The sequence below is a fragment of the Gopherus flavomarginatus genome, chromosome 5 (genome assembly GCF_025201925.1).
Source record: "Gopherus flavomarginatus isolate rGopFla2 chromosome 5, rGopFla2.mat.asm, whole genome shotgun sequence".
Classification (NCBI taxonomy): Eukaryota; Metazoa; Chordata; order Testudines; family Testudinidae; genus Gopherus; species Gopherus flavomarginatus.
Window position 1 is genome coordinate 5,794,399 of NC_066621.1, and position 14,373 is coordinate 5,808,771.

At 56.7% G+C, this 14,373-nt stretch overlaps 1 protein-coding gene across 2 annotated transcripts; it reads right to left on the bottom strand.

Annotated features, from left to right (window-relative positions):
• Positions 1 to 2,519: 2,519 nt before the first annotated feature.
• On the bottom strand, positions 2,520 to 13,121 carry AIP (aryl hydrocarbon receptor interacting protein). Of its 2 annotated transcripts, none has more exons than XM_050956927.1 (6): positions 12,373 to 13,121; positions 10,468 to 10,647; positions 9,066 to 9,254; positions 8,290 to 8,466; positions 7,389 to 7,522; positions 2,520 to 6,227 (listed from the first exon to the last, which is right to left on the bottom strand). In XM_050956927.1, the coding sequence occupies exons 1-6, from the start codon at positions 12,625 to 12,627 to the stop codon at positions 6,059 to 6,061; spliced, it is 1,104 nt and encodes a 367-aa protein (XP_050812884.1). In that variant the 5' UTR covers positions 12,628 to 13,121; the 3' UTR covers positions 2,520 to 6,058. The 2 variants fall into 2 exon arrangements, with proteins under 2 accessions (XP_050812884.1, XP_050812883.1); XM_050956926.1 differs by having other exon boundaries at positions 7,381 to 7,522; positions 12,373 to 12,979.
• Positions 13,122 to 14,373: the final 1,252 nt, after the last annotated feature.

Here is a 14,373-nt window from a genome sequence, read left to right on the forward strand (position 1 = left end):
CAGGAGAGGGCTGCAACGCACAGGCCATGGGCTGCTGGTACAACACTCGATCCATTAACCAGAGCGGGAGCACACGGCTCACACACAGCTGCTGAGGAGCAATCGCTGGCAGAGACGCCAACCAGCCACAAGTAAATCGAGCTGGCCCTTGGTGCCACTGAATAGCCAAGCTCACGGCAGGCTTGGGGACAGAGCCCCAGACTGTCCCACACCTGGCACCAAAGAAAAGGTACAAGAATAGTTTAACAAAGAGGTTAAGGGGTGACTTGGTCACAGCCTATAAATACCTACATGGGGCATAAATAGTTAATAATGGGGTCTTCAGTCTAGGAGAGACAGGTCTAAGAGGATCCAACAGCTGGAAGTTGAAGCTAGACAAATTCAGACTGGAAGTAAGGTGTAAACGTTTTAACAGTGAGAGTAATTAGCCATTGGACCAATTTACCCAGGATTTTAGCGGGTTCTCCATCGCTGACACTTTTTAAGTCATGACTGGATGAAAAGCTCTGCTCTAGGGATTATTTTAGAGAAGTTCTCTGGCCTGCGGTACAGAGGTTAGGCTAGATGATCACAATAGCCCCTTCTGGCCTCGCCGCCTGCCATAGAGAAAAGAACTGACTTTTTAGACGAAGGAAATGTAGATCTAATTTACCTGGATTTACCTGACTGAAATCCAGGTAAAATAGATCTATGATATTTCCTTCGTCTGAAAAATCAGTTCTCTTCTCTACATAGACAATTAGTTAAATTGGCAAAGATGGTGATTAATATGAGAATTGAAAGGTGGACAAGGAACAGGTTAAAGGGGAGACCACAACGGATCACAGTGAAAGGTGAACTGTCAGGCTGGAGGGAGGTTACCAGTACAGCTCCTCAGAGATCGGTCTTGGATTCAATCTTATTTAACATGATCTTGCCACAAAAAGTGGGAGTGTGCTAATCAAATGTGTGGATGACGCAAAGCTAAGAGGTGTTGGCAATATGGAGGAGGACCAGAATATCATAGAATCATAGGACTGGAAGGGACCTCGAGAGGTCATCTAGTCCAGTGCCCTGCCCTCATGGCCGGACTAAGTATTATCTACAACATCTCTGACACGTTTCTCACAATCTCACGAGGCAATTTATTCCAGTGCTTAACTACCTTGACAGTTAGGAAGTTCTTCTTAAGTTCCAACCTACACCTCCCTTGCTGCAAGTTAAGCACATTGCTTCTTGTCCTATCCTCAGAGGGTAAGAACAATTTTTCTCCCTCCTCCTTGTAACAACCTTTTATGTACTTGAAAGCTGGTTTCATGTCCCCTCTCAGTCTTCTCTTCTCCAAACTAAGCAAACCATTTTTTTTCAATTTTCCCTCGTAGGTCATGGTTTCTAGACCTTTCATCATTTTTGTTGCTCTTCTCTGGACTTTCTCCAGTATGCCCACATCTTTCCTGAAATGTGGTGCCCAGAACTGGACACAATACTCCAGCTGAGGCTTAATCAGCATGGAGTAGAGCAGAATTAGGCCATGGCTACACTGGCGTTTTACAGCGCTGCAACTTTCTCGCTCGGGTGTGAAAAAAACACCCCTCTGAGTGCTGCAAGATACAGCGCTGTAAAGCACCAGGGTAAACAGTGCCATAGCGCTGGGAGCGCGGCAAGCTAAACCCCATGAGGAGGTGGAGTACGTGCAGCGCTGGGAGCGCTCTCTCCCAGCGCTGGTGCTGCGACCACATTCACACTTCAAAGCGCTCCTACGGCAGCGCTTTGAAGTTTCAAGCGTAGCCATACCCTTACTTCTCATGTCTTGCTAACAACACTCCTGCTAATACATCCCAGAATGATATTCACTTTTTTTGCAACAGTCTTACTCTGTTGACTCATATTTAGCTTGTGGTCCACTATGACCCCCGGATCCCCTTCCGGAGTACTTCCTAGGCAGTCATTTCCCATACAAGAAGATCTGGAGGACCTTGAAAACTGGAGTTATAGAAATGGGATGAAATTTAAGAGTGCAAAGTGCAAGGTTATGCCTTAGGGACTAACAAGAAGAATTGTTGCTATAAGCCGGGAACTTATCAGTTGGAAGCAACAGAGGAGGAGAGAGACCTGGGTGTTTTGATTGATCACAGGATGGCTGTGAGCCACCAATGTGATGCAGCCGTGAAAAAGGCTAATGCTGTCCTAGGATGCATCAGGAGAGGTATTTCCAGTAGAGATAAGGAGGTGTTAGTACTCTTATATAAGGCACTGGTGAGACCTCATCACCAATACAGTGTGCAATTCTGGTCTTCCATGTTTAAAAAAGCTGAATTCAAACTGGAATAGGTGCAGAGAAGGGCCACCAGGCAGAGGAATGGAGACTCTACCTTACAAGGGGAGACTTAAGGAGCTTGGCTCATTCAGCCTCACCAAACCAATGCTGAGAGGAGATATGCCTGCTCTCTAGAAATACATCAGAGAGGTAACCACCAGGGAGGGAGAGGAGTTATTTAAGTTAAGCTTCAGTGTAGACACAAGAACCAATGGATATCAACTGGCCATCAAGAAATTTAAGCATGAAATTAGATGACGGTTTCGAACTATCTGAGCAGTGAAGTTCTGGAGCAGCCTCCCCAGCAGAATAGTAGCAAAAAACCTATGGTCGTTGTAGCGAGGCAGTGTGGTTCCCTGCCGCCCTGGGAGGGACGAGCCTCTCCAGACACCAAAGTGGGCAGCACAAGTGAACCCTGCACCTGCCCCTCCCAGAGGTCAAGGCACAGAACAGGAAGTATAAAAGCCCAACCCCAGAGCTCACTAGAGACATGGCCGCTGGAGACGCCAGATGCTTGTGGCCTAGCTCCCAGTTGGGAGACCCCAGCAATCGGTGTCTGACCAGAAGACTGGCCAGACCAGCCAATGCCTGATGCCGACCCGAGCCCGGAGAAGCAGTCCAGCCTGCCCCGCACAAGTTACCCAGAGGAGCTGCCAAGCCTATCGCTCGCCAGTTACCCTGAGGAACCCACAGTGCTCGACCCCTTGAAAGACACTGTCCAGATGCAGGTACCTCTAGAGGGGGAGTTAGGAAGTAGCCCGGGGGCAGCCGACCCTAGTCTGGCTGCAGCACTGTCAGAGCCCATGTCAGTGTGTTGCGGCCAGGATCCCACTGATGCAGCAGAGGGTCTTCGGCTGCTGCTAGGGCCCCTGGCTGGGACGTAGTGGAGTGGGTGGGCCTGCGTTCCCCCCTGCCACCCAATGTGTGGGTGGCTGTCCCTCCCTCTCCCAGGCCCTTTGGAACCAGGGCCAGGGCCTATTGCTTAACTGTTTGCTCAGCTCCTGTCTGAGACACTGACTCTTTGCTGCCCGGCCCTGACCCAGGGCCTAGGCCTGCTCATTAGATAAAGCTGCTCAGCTCCTGTCTGAGGACCGGAGCATGGGACTTGCTACTGCCCGCCAACCGGATGTAACCGTTTGTTGTGCCTCTATCGCTGCCGTGGCGTGAAACCCCGTGGCCAGACTGCTTCCTCGACCCAACTGAACGGACATAGTGGGGCAGTGTGGGTCCCTGCCACACCGGGGAGTAATGAGCCCAAGCCGAACCCGTCTACAGCTGTCTACACTACTACTTCTATCAGTATAACGTATGTTGCTCACAGGTGTGAATAAGCCACCTCCCTAAGCAAAATAATTTACACCGACATAAACACTGGTGTGGACAGTGCCGTCTTGGCAGGAGAGGTTCTTCTGCCAATGCAGTTACCACTGCTCATTGGGAGTGTATTAATCAAACTGACAGGAGCTCTCCCCGGTTGGCTTCGAGTGGCTAGAGCTGCACGGCTGTAAGCTCTCTAGTGTAGCAATAGCCTAAGTGGTTGATGGAGGGAATGGTATGAGACTGCCTGCAATGGCATGTAGCCAATCAATGACTGCCAGCAGCAAATATCTCCAATGGCCGGAGATGGGACACTAGATGGGGAGGGCTCTGAGCTAATACAGAGAATCTTTTCCCAAGTGGCTGGCAGGTGGGCCTTACTCACATGCTCAGGATCTAACTGATGGGCATATTTGGGGTCGGGAAGGAATTCTCCCCCGGGTCAAATTGGCTGAGACCTTGGGTTTTTTTTGTCTTTCTCTGCCACACTGGGGCACAGGTCACTTGCTGGTTTGAACTAGCCAGTCAATGGTGGATTCCCTGTCACATGATTGGAGGACTTTGGTAACTCAGCCAGAGGTCCTGGGCCTATTACAGGAGAAGCAAGAGAGGTTCTGTGGCCTGCGACAGGTCAGACAAGATGATCACGATGGTCCCTTCTGGCCTTAAAGTCTCAGAGTCATCGGACCAGGATAAAAGCAGCTCAGTGGGGAGGGCTGGATTCACATCTCAGCATCTGCCTGGTCCCTGCTGGGGGGGGCAGCACTTTGGCAGCCCAGCTCGCTGCACAAAGGGATTTGATGGCACTTTGGAGAATCAGCCCTTAGTCAGAAAGGTCCATTTAGCCATCACTGGGGGAGCTTCGGCCCTTGCTGAGTTCCCTGTCCCTGAACAAACTGGGCCTGACTAGCCCCAGGGAGGACTTAGAATCATAGAATATCAGGGTTGGAAGGGACCTCAGGAGGTATCTAGTCCAATCCCCTGCTCAAAGCAGGACCAACCCCAACTAAATCATCCCAGCCAGGGCTTTGTCAAACCTGACCTTAAATACCTCTAAGGAAGGAGATTCCACCACCTCCCTAGGTAACCCATTCCAGTGCCTCACCACCCTCCTAGTGAAAAAGTTTTCCCTAATATCCAACCTAAACCTCCCCCACTGCAACTTGAGACCATTATCCTTGTTCTGTCATCTGCCACCACTGAGAACAGTCTAGATCCGTCCTCTTGGGAACCCCCCTTCAGGTAGTTGAAAGCAGCTATCAAATCCCCCCTCGTTCTTCTCTTCTGCAGACTAAATGTTAAATTCTCACTGAATGTTACCTGCAAGGCTAGGTTAAGACAGGCAGAGTCTTGAGGAGTTTGCTGGGAAGGCAGACACTGGTGTGGCTGGGAGTTGACACAGTTGAAACTGACTTGAATGCACAGCCCTTGGCAGTTGACTTCAGGGCCTCTTGCCTGCTCCCCTAGCCCCCTTGTGGCCAGGCTGGGCACCCCCAGAAGGAAGCACCAGCACTCCCAAGCAGAGTGAAGCAGCCTTGCTGAGGGTGAGGGCACGGCTCCCCGCAGGGCAGCAGATGCCAGCCACCGGCTCAGACTGGCCCTTGGGGGAGGTCAGCCTGGTGGAACAGTGCCAGGGCCTCCCCCCACCCCTCCCCATGCCTCCTCCTGCCCCCACCGACACAGCAACTCCAGATGCTCACAGGTTGCAAGTGGATTTTTAGAGACTTGGACACATCAGCTGCTAACAGGCAGCCCCGCTTCCCCTGCCCCTCCCTCTCTGCAGCCCAACTGGGGGAACTGCCCCCACCTCACACAGGTAGCAGCAGAAGGAACCTCTCCTGTCACTTGTCCCCAGCCAGGGTGGCCTGGGGCCAGAGCTTCGGCCACCCCCCTCCCCCTAAGTCAGCACAATTAGAGGGTGGGGTTCCCAAGGCCCAGTGCCCAGGCGGGCGACAGCGCTGCAGCCAAAGTCTGGGGGCAGTGCCAGGCTGAGAACTGCTAGCTGGGCATTAGGAGAGTGGGGGTAACCCCAAGGGGGACCAGCAGTGACCTGCAGATAAATCAGCTACAAGGCACCAAACCCAGCTCACACACCCATGTAACAGAGGCTGCAGGGTGCCCAGGGCAGCACTAATGGGAAAGTGGTGGAGGGGGGCATGGCAGCGGCTCCAGGCTCCTTGGCCTGGCTCAGGCGGGAAGGGCAGAGCCCATGGATAAATATCAGTTTATTGGCTACAGAGAATGGGAAGCGAGGATGAGGAGCATGGGGGTGCCAAGCACAGACGGCCAGACGGGTGCTGGCAGCTCACCCCAGCCCAGGCCCGGGGGCAGTCGGCACAGCCCCTCACCCAGCGGAGGCCCCTCTGGCGCACCCTGCTGCTCCCCAGGCCACGGGGCTGGCGCAGCCGCTACTGGGAGAAGATGCCCTTGAAGCGGATCTTGTCCTCACTGTCCTTCTGGCGCAGGCGCGTCTCCAGGCTGCGCAGCTCCTTGGCCACCACGGGGCCCAGCGACGGGTCCAGCGCCAGCACCTTGGCGAAGTCGGCCTGGGCCTCGGCTGTATTCCATACGGCGGCATGCGCCTTCCCCCGCTTGAAATAGGCCTTGACGTTGTCTGTGGGGAGAGAGCCCAGAGCGGTGCCCCTCAGACCCGACTCACAACCCCCTGCTATCCCAGTCCTGGGCTCTTCCTCCCTCTCCGCCCCCCACCGGTGCCCCTCAGACCCGACTCACAACCCCCTGCTATCCCAGCTCTGGGCTCCCCCCCCACGCAGCCCTGCCGGTGCCCCTCAGACCTGACTCACAACCCCCTGCTATCCCAGTCCTGGGCTCTTCCTCCCTCTCCGCCCCCCACCGGTGCCCCTCAGCCCCAACTCACAACCCCCTGCTAGCCCAGCTCTGGGCTCCCCCCCACGCAGCCCTGCCAGTGCCCCTCAGCCCTGACTCACAACCCCCTGCTAGCCCGGCACTGAGTTCCCCGCCCCACAGACCTACCGGTGCCCCTCAGCCCTGACTCACAACCCCCTGCTATCCCAGCACTGAGTCCCCCCCACCCCACAGCCCTACCGGTGCCCCTCAGCCCTGACTCACAACCCCCTGCTAGCCCAGCATTGAGTTCCTCCCCGCCACAGACCTACCGCTGCCCCTCAGCCCTGACTCACAACCCCCTGCTATCCCAGCACTGAGTTCCCCCCCTACAGCCCTACCAGTACCACTCAGCCCTGACTCACAACCCCCTGCTATTCCAGTCCTGGGCTCTTCCTCCCTCTCCGCCCCCCACTGGTGCCCTTCAGCCCCAACTCACAACCCCCTGCTATCATAGCACTGAGCCCCCCCGCCCCACAGCCCTGCCCGTGCCCCTCAGCCCTGACTCACAACCCCCTGCTATCCCAGCTCTAGGCTCCCCCCACATACAGCCCTGCCACTGTCCTTCAGACCCGAGTCACAACCCCCTGCTATCCCAGCTCTGGGCTCCTCCCCACACAGCCCTGCCAGTGCCCCTCAGACCCGACTCTCAACCCTCTGCTGTCCCAGCTCTGGAATCCCCACCCCCCACAGCCCTGCCGGTGCCCCTCAGACCCAACTCTCAACCCCTGCTATCCCAGCTCTGGAATCCCCCCCACACAACCCTGCCGGTGCCCCTCAGACCCGAGTCACAACCCCCTGCTATCCCAGTCTTGGGCTCCTGCCCCCACAGCCCTACCGGTGCCCCACAGTCCCAATCTGCAGCCCCCACTGTCCCAGCCGTGCCCCGCACAGCTCCTTACCTTCATACTTATTGAGGATGGAGGAGCAGTGGTCCAGCACCTCGTAGTATTCATGGCACAGCAGCTTGCACTGGCAGTAGTTCAGCAGCAAGGGGGTGATCTTCAAGTCCAGCTGGATCCAGTCTGGGGAGCCCGGCTGCTCCTGCAAGGGGGGAGGGAAATGAGGAGCAGGCACAGGGGGCAGGGCGGAAGGCAGGGGAGACCTGGAGGTGGATCCTGGCAAATCAGTGGGCTTGGTGCTGCCACTAAGGCAGAGGCGCCTGTGGTTGGGGATTGTGGAAATATTGTCACCAGGTGCATGACTCAGTTTCCCCACCCACTCTGCAATGGGGGTGAAAGGGTTAATTCCTCCTCCGGGACAGGGGTGGCTGGGAGTAACGTGATCAGTGGTAGGCCTCAGCCAGAGCCCCTGCATTACCAACTGCACAGCCAAGGGCCGGCCCAGAGAGGGGACAGACCCAGCAGGAGGCTGGGCCAGGAACCAGGCTCAGAGACATGGGGCAGAGAGCATCCGACAGACACCAGGAGGGCCCTTGACATAGGGACTGTAGTTTCTGCCCATCTGGATGTGACGTAGGCCTGGATGCCCCAAGGCGTGACCACGCGGCCCTGGTTGCATGTGCGCCCTGGAGCGTCACTCCCTGGAGGCAGAGCAGGCTGATCTCAGCAGGACTCACTGCCGGAGCTCACGGGGAAACGGGACTGGAGCAGAAAGCCCCATCCCTAAGCTGCAGAGGGCTCAGTGCTAACAGGGGCTTTCCCAGGAGAGAGTGTAGAAGGAGGCACGCCAGGTCCCTCAGGGGCAGGTGGGTGGGAGTGGCCTGGAGCAGCCACCGAGCCAGCTCCTCGCAACCCCCGTGGCCAGGGTCAGCATCTGGGGACGTAGTGCCCGGGCGGGGCATTGCTCACCTTCATCTGCAGGTTCTTCAGGCAGGCGATGGCATCGTAGTACTTGGCAGCCGCCTCGGTCACCTTGCCCTGGCGATAGAGCTCGTTGCCCTCCTCGTGGATCAGTGGAACTGCCTGCATCTTCTCCTCATCCGTCATGGCCCATGGGTCCTGCCGGTACGAGCCGGGCGCCTCCACCTGCAATATTGTGTTAGTGGGGTAGAGCCGAGCCCTGCCCCAGCCCCGGGGTACCACGCCCATCCAGAGACAGCCTGTCCCTGCCCCAGGGTACCACATCCACTCAGAGAGAGCCCAGCCCCAGGGCACCATGCCCACCCAGAGAGAGCCCAGCCCTGCCCCGGCCCCAGGGCACCACGCCCACCCAGAGAGAGCCTGGCCCTGCCCCAGGGTACCATGCTCATCCAGAGAGAGCCTGGCCCTGCCCCGGCCCCAGGGTACCATGCCCATCCAGAGAGAGCCCAGCCCTGCCCCGGCCCCAGGGTACCATGCTCATCCAGAGAGAGCCTAGCCCTGCCCCAGCCCCAGGGCACCATATCCATCCAGAGAGAGCCCAGGCACCTTGTCCATCACCTCACCTCCATCCCTTGGACCCATCCCCAGGCACCACACCGGGCAAGGGAAGAGCCCCAGCCCAGTTGAGCCCCTGGCATCACTCCCCAATCCCACTACCCCCTCCCCACAGCTCCCCCACCCTTCAGGGACCCCGTTTCCAGCTGGGGTCTCCCACCCCTCAGAGCCCCTCCATCCCCAGGTCCGGGTCCCCAGGCCCTCGTCACCTTCAGCAGGTCGATGGCGAAGATCAGGGGCTGGGGGTTCTGCTGCAGGTCATCCAGGTCGGGGTAGCCCAGAGAGTGGTGCTCATGCATCTGGGCGATGCCGCAGCAGTGCCGCTGCCCCTCCAGGGGGTCCTTCCCTGCCGCGATGTTCCGCAGGCTCTTCGCCACCAGCGGGTACAGCACCACGTGCTGGAAGGACAGGGCATCAGCGGGGGAAAGGGGTGTCACACAGGAACCTGGGGCGCAGGCTAAATGCAGGAATTGGTGGTACTGACCCTGGGCACCTGCCCACTCTGCGTGGCCTCCTTGGGGGGAGGGATCATTCCCTTCCCTGAGGCCGGGAGCTCAGGGCCAGGGATTCATCACTGCGCCAGCTGGGTTGGAACCAGACCCATTAATAATGATGGGCTGGACTCAACACCCACAAATGGAGGCGACCCAGCAGAGACATGGGAGCCCAGTAACTCCTAACCACCAGCCCAGGAAGGCACCTGGCTAGGGCTGGGCACAGACAGGAGGAGCTGGGGCTACGGGCAGGGGCAGCTCCAGGCACCAGCACAGCAAGCGAGTGCCTGGGGCAGCAAGCCGCGGGGGGTGGTGTGCCAGTCGCCATGAGGGCGGCAGTCAGGCTGCCTTCGGCGGGGTTTCTGCGGGAGGTCCGCCGGTCCCATGGCTTCCGCGGCAATTTGGCAGCAGGTACCAAGGGGCGGGACTGGCAGATCACCCGCAGAAACGCTGCCAAATCTGCGTGAGCTGCCAAAGCCTGCCTGACTGCCATGCTCGGGGTGGCAAAAACCATAGAGCCGCCCCTGGCTGCGGGGAGGCAGGCCTGGCTGCATTGCAAGGCTCCGCCAGCTACGAGAGCGAGCAAATCAACCAGCAGAGCTGCGCTGGCAGAACCCCCGGCACAGACGCAGCTGTGACAAGAGAGCCGCTGCCAGCAGAGCATGTGGTGTTTAGGAAGGTCGGGTCGCTGTGGTGGCAGATCTCCTGCTGCCTTTCATCTGGACTAGCGGCTCTGCCAACACGGTGAGACTGGCGCTCTATGGTACAGAGCCCTGGCTGGTCCAGCTATAATCGCTGCATGCTCAGCTCCCCCAAGTGCTAAAAGCCTCCAACAGATCTTGGCTGGACTAGCTCCTGGTGAGTCTGAAGGCCCAGAACCCTTGAGGCCGCATGGCCTGCCCTCGTGGACAGCTCTGCTCAGAGCCTGGTGAAATCAAAGGTTGCTCCCCAGAGAGACTGCCTCAAGCCTGGGGTTACAGCACAGACAACAGAAATGCCTGGGGGGGGGGCGTGGTGTCACACAGGAACTTGGCCTGTATCCCACCCCCCAGGAATGGTGCTTGGAGAGGGAATGCAGGGAGCTGTGGGGCCAGCAGGAGTAGGAGTAGGAGGATACCTTGGTGTCACACAGGAACTCAGCCTGCTCCCCGTCCCGCATGGTGCTCAGGATGGTCTCCCACACTGGCAGCTTGAATTTCTTGCCAATAATGAGCTCCATGGGCTTCCCGCGGGCACGGCTGTCGTCCAGCACGCGGTGCTCCCCGTCGGACAGCATGGTGCGGTAGTGGAAAGTGGCCTGCGTGGGAGATCAAATGTGGATGAGGCTGTTCCACTCCCCACCCAGCATAACAGGGCCCCACGGGCCAGTGACTGCTCACCAAGACCCACTGGCTGTGATGAGGCAGGGAGGCTCACGTTAGAAGATGTGTGCATGAATGCTGGGATTCTCAGCTCTGGCTGACAACCCCCAGTGACGGTGTGATGAAGTGGGGATTTTCCCTTATTATGTTGTATGTGAGTCATACCGGTTTGCACAAATACTGTGTGTGCCTCAGTTTCCCTGTGTATTGCACTAATGTCTAGGTGGTGGGAATAAGGGGGTGTGACTTTTGCAGGGGCTGCTCCAGCTGTCTGAACCAATGCTATAGCCGCCCCTTCGTAACCTGAGACCCAGGAGGGGATATGACCAGGTGACTCTTGGCTGGGGAAGTGAGAAAAAAGGCCAGAGGAGCAGCAACAGGCAGGGCAGGGGCCAGGCAGCTGGAATTGAGTAGGTCTTGGCTGGCTTGTGGCACAGAGGGAGGCTGAGAGTCCTGGCTCTGGGCTCCCCTCCCTCCAAGATGGTCTTGGCTGAAAGTCACTGATTTCTGCCCTACGCTGTGTTACTGTTGCCTAATAAACCTTCTGTTTTACCGGCTGGCTGAGTCACGTCTGACTGTGGAGTTGGGGTGCAGGGCCCGCTGGCCTCCCCAGGAGTCTCACCCGGGCGGACTCACTGCGGGAAGCGCATGGTGTGGAAGAAGATACTGAATGCTCTGAGGTCAGACCCAGGAAGGCTGAAGCCGTGCGAGCTTCTTGCCCTGGAGGCACTATGCTCAGAGAGAGGAGGCTCCCCCAGAGTCCTGACTGGCTTTGTATGGAGTAGTTCCAGAGCATCGCCCCGGTGACTCCATGACATGGGGCCATGCCCCTACTAGCCCATTAGATAGGAGATGGGCCCTGGCAGGAACAGGGTCACCCAGAGCACCCCTCTCCTGGGAGCTGCTGTGTGCCCAGCTTGGGGCCATGTGCTCCTGGCAGGCTCCTGCTACACACCGTGCCCAGCCCTGCTCACCCACTGGACTGGGGCGCACTGCACGGCCCTGACCTCCCAGGCAGGACACGGGGGCATCAGCCTGAGCTCTGCCAGCTCTAACGGGCTCCCCTCCCCTGGGCTACACTGTTCCCCCCAGGCACTGTGCCAGCCCTGCCCCTACTGGGCCCCACCAGGCCCATGCTGCCTGCAGGGCTTTGGCTGCCATTCGCCCTCCCAGAGCCAGGCCCCAGGAACGTAAAGACGAAGCGACCCTACCAAAATATACCCCTCCCCCCGGCCAGCGCGTCACTGCCCCACCCCACCATAGAAGGCGGGGCCCGTCACTGCTGGCAGCTCAGGCCACGCCCCCTCCCTGGGACAGAGCGTCACTGCCCCAAGAGCCCCGCCCCGCCACTTGAGGAGGAAGGGCGGGCAAAAAAGATCTCTGAGTGCCCCGCCTACTCTAGAGTATCTGGCCTATCAGCACGCAGGAGCGGTTGTAAGTCAATGACAACAGCACCAATAGAAGCGCGATGCTGGAAGGCGGGGCACGTTACCATAGTACAGGCTCATTGCCGCATGCGCAGTCACCAGCCCCGCCCGTGTCAGCGCTGCCGGACTCTACCAGGCAGGCGCCACTAGGCCCGCCTAACGGTCTGTCTCCGCCGCGCATGCGTGCCAGAGCCTGGCCCCGCTCTGCCCCGAGGGGGAGGGGCGGCTGGTTACCTTGGTGCCGTCGCAGTAGTCGGGCATCGGACCCCGGCCCTCCTGCACCAGCCGCTTCGCGATGCCGTCGGCCAGCAGCTGTGCTGCCTGATCCGCCATGATGGCTCCCGCACAGCGGCTTCTACCTACGCCGCCGACTCGGACAGCTCCGGGGCTTTCCGGAAGGGCTCGGCTACTTCCGGAACCTCTCGGGCATTTTCGGAGCCGCTCGGCTACGGGGGGAGCGATTGGCTGTTGCCGGACCCGATCGGCCATTTCCGGAACCGCTCGCCTACAGTTGGCAGGTGCTCGGTTATTTCCGGAATGGCTCTCCGGGCGCCTGGCGGCGGGCGGTCTGCGCTGCGGCGAATGGAAGAGCGGAGGTGCTTAGGGTTGTTCACTCTGAATCCTACTGACGGCGGGACGCAGCCTTGTGCCAGCGGCCTGTGCTAGCCCTCCTCATCCGTCTCACCCTACCAAGCCCACTGTCTTGCCCCCACCCCACCATGGGTCTGTGGGCTTTGGAGTCCCAGGTGGACTATTTTGCAAGATGGGAGCTTGCTACTACTGCTCCCAGGTAGAGGAGCTGGTAGTTGGGGAGCGGGGCCATGGGTTGGAGCCATACCCAGGGAGAGGGTGTGCATAGTGGGAGGGGAGCTTGTGCCGACAGCTTTGTACAGGATGGCAGACGTCGCTGCAGAGCCACCTCTAAACTGGGTGTCCACGGGCTCCCTGGCATTGAGGCGACTCTGCTGCTTTGTCCTCTCTCTGCAAACCACAATTGGAAGATGTGACTGAGATCTCAAGGGGGGGACAGGCTGAGATTGCTTAATCAGGCCAAACTGCAAAGAATGTGGCAGATGAGCTCCAAAAACTGGTGGTTATTCTAATAATTAGATTCACCAATCCAGCAAGAAAACAGCTGCTATAATACCTTACTGGTTATCCAGAAGCCAAAAACACAGTTCCCTTAAAGCAACCCAGGCTTGAGCACCCACCTGAACACCCAAGTCAAATATGATGAGGATTATTGAAAATCTTGTTCATCAAATAAAAAATTCTACCAATCCCAAAGCGTTGTACACATCACCCACCAGGTCAACGAATATTCCAGATCTTTCCCAAGTACACATATACAATCAATTCTTATTAACTAAACTAAGATTTATTAAAAAATAGATGAGCGAGAGAATGGGTTAAAAACTCATTTTACATACAGGTATGAATAGAGTTCTTATGTCAGTTTCATAGTAGAGATGGTGAGCTTTAGAGTTGTAAAAAGTTCTTTTAGAATTAGTCCATAGATTACAGTCCAATGTCCAATATCAGGGTGATCTAGATAGGCTTGGAGACTTCAGTCCTGTGACTCCAAATTCTACTGATGAACCTTAAGCAGATCTGAGATAACAGGATCAGGGCTCTAGGCATTCTTTTTATAGTTGTCTGGTAGCCTCCTGACAGCATGCATTCCTTGGGTGAAGAATAGTATCTTTGAACTAACCTGTTTCCTAGTACCACCAATAATTAGCTACATGGATTAACATAAGGCAACTGTCCATTTCCCACCACTTTCAGGTAGCTTACTACATACCCTGAAGAGAAATGAAGGCAGTGATATTACTACATTCACAGTTCATCTGATGTTAACATCTCCTTTTGATCTCTGAATTAACGGAATACAGTGATAGGAGCCGTTTGGTTACATTGTCAACCTCTAACGATATACATGTAAACACACAAAACCCACAATCATTATCTACTAATACAGGGGTCGGCAACCTTTCAGAAGTGCTGCGCCGAGTCTTCATTTATTCACTCTAATTTAAGGTTTCGCGTGGCCAGTAATACATTTTAACCTTTTTAGAAAGTCTCTTTCTATAAGTCTATAATATATAACTATACTATTGTTGTATGTAAAGTAAATAAAGTTTTTTAAATGTTTAAGAAGCTTCATTTAAAATTAAAATGCATACCTCCCCGGACCAGTGGCAAGGACCCGGGCAGTGTGAGTGCCACTGAAAA

Excerpts from the sequence above, each read along its gene's own strand:
- AIP (XM_050956926.1), bottom strand. The coding sequence starts at position 12,627 with ATGGCCGATCGGGTCCGGCAACAGCCAATCGCTCCCCCCGTAGCCGAG. Across the intron at positions 7,523-8,289 it reads TGAAGAACCTGCAGATGAAG|GAGCAGCCGGGCTCCCCAGA; the intron begins GTGAGCAATGCC and ends CCCCCCTTGCAG. Across the intron at positions 6,228-7,380 it reads CATCCTCAATAAGTATGAAG|ACAACGTCAAGGCCTATTTC; the intron begins GTAAGGAGCTGT and ends CTCTCCCCACAG.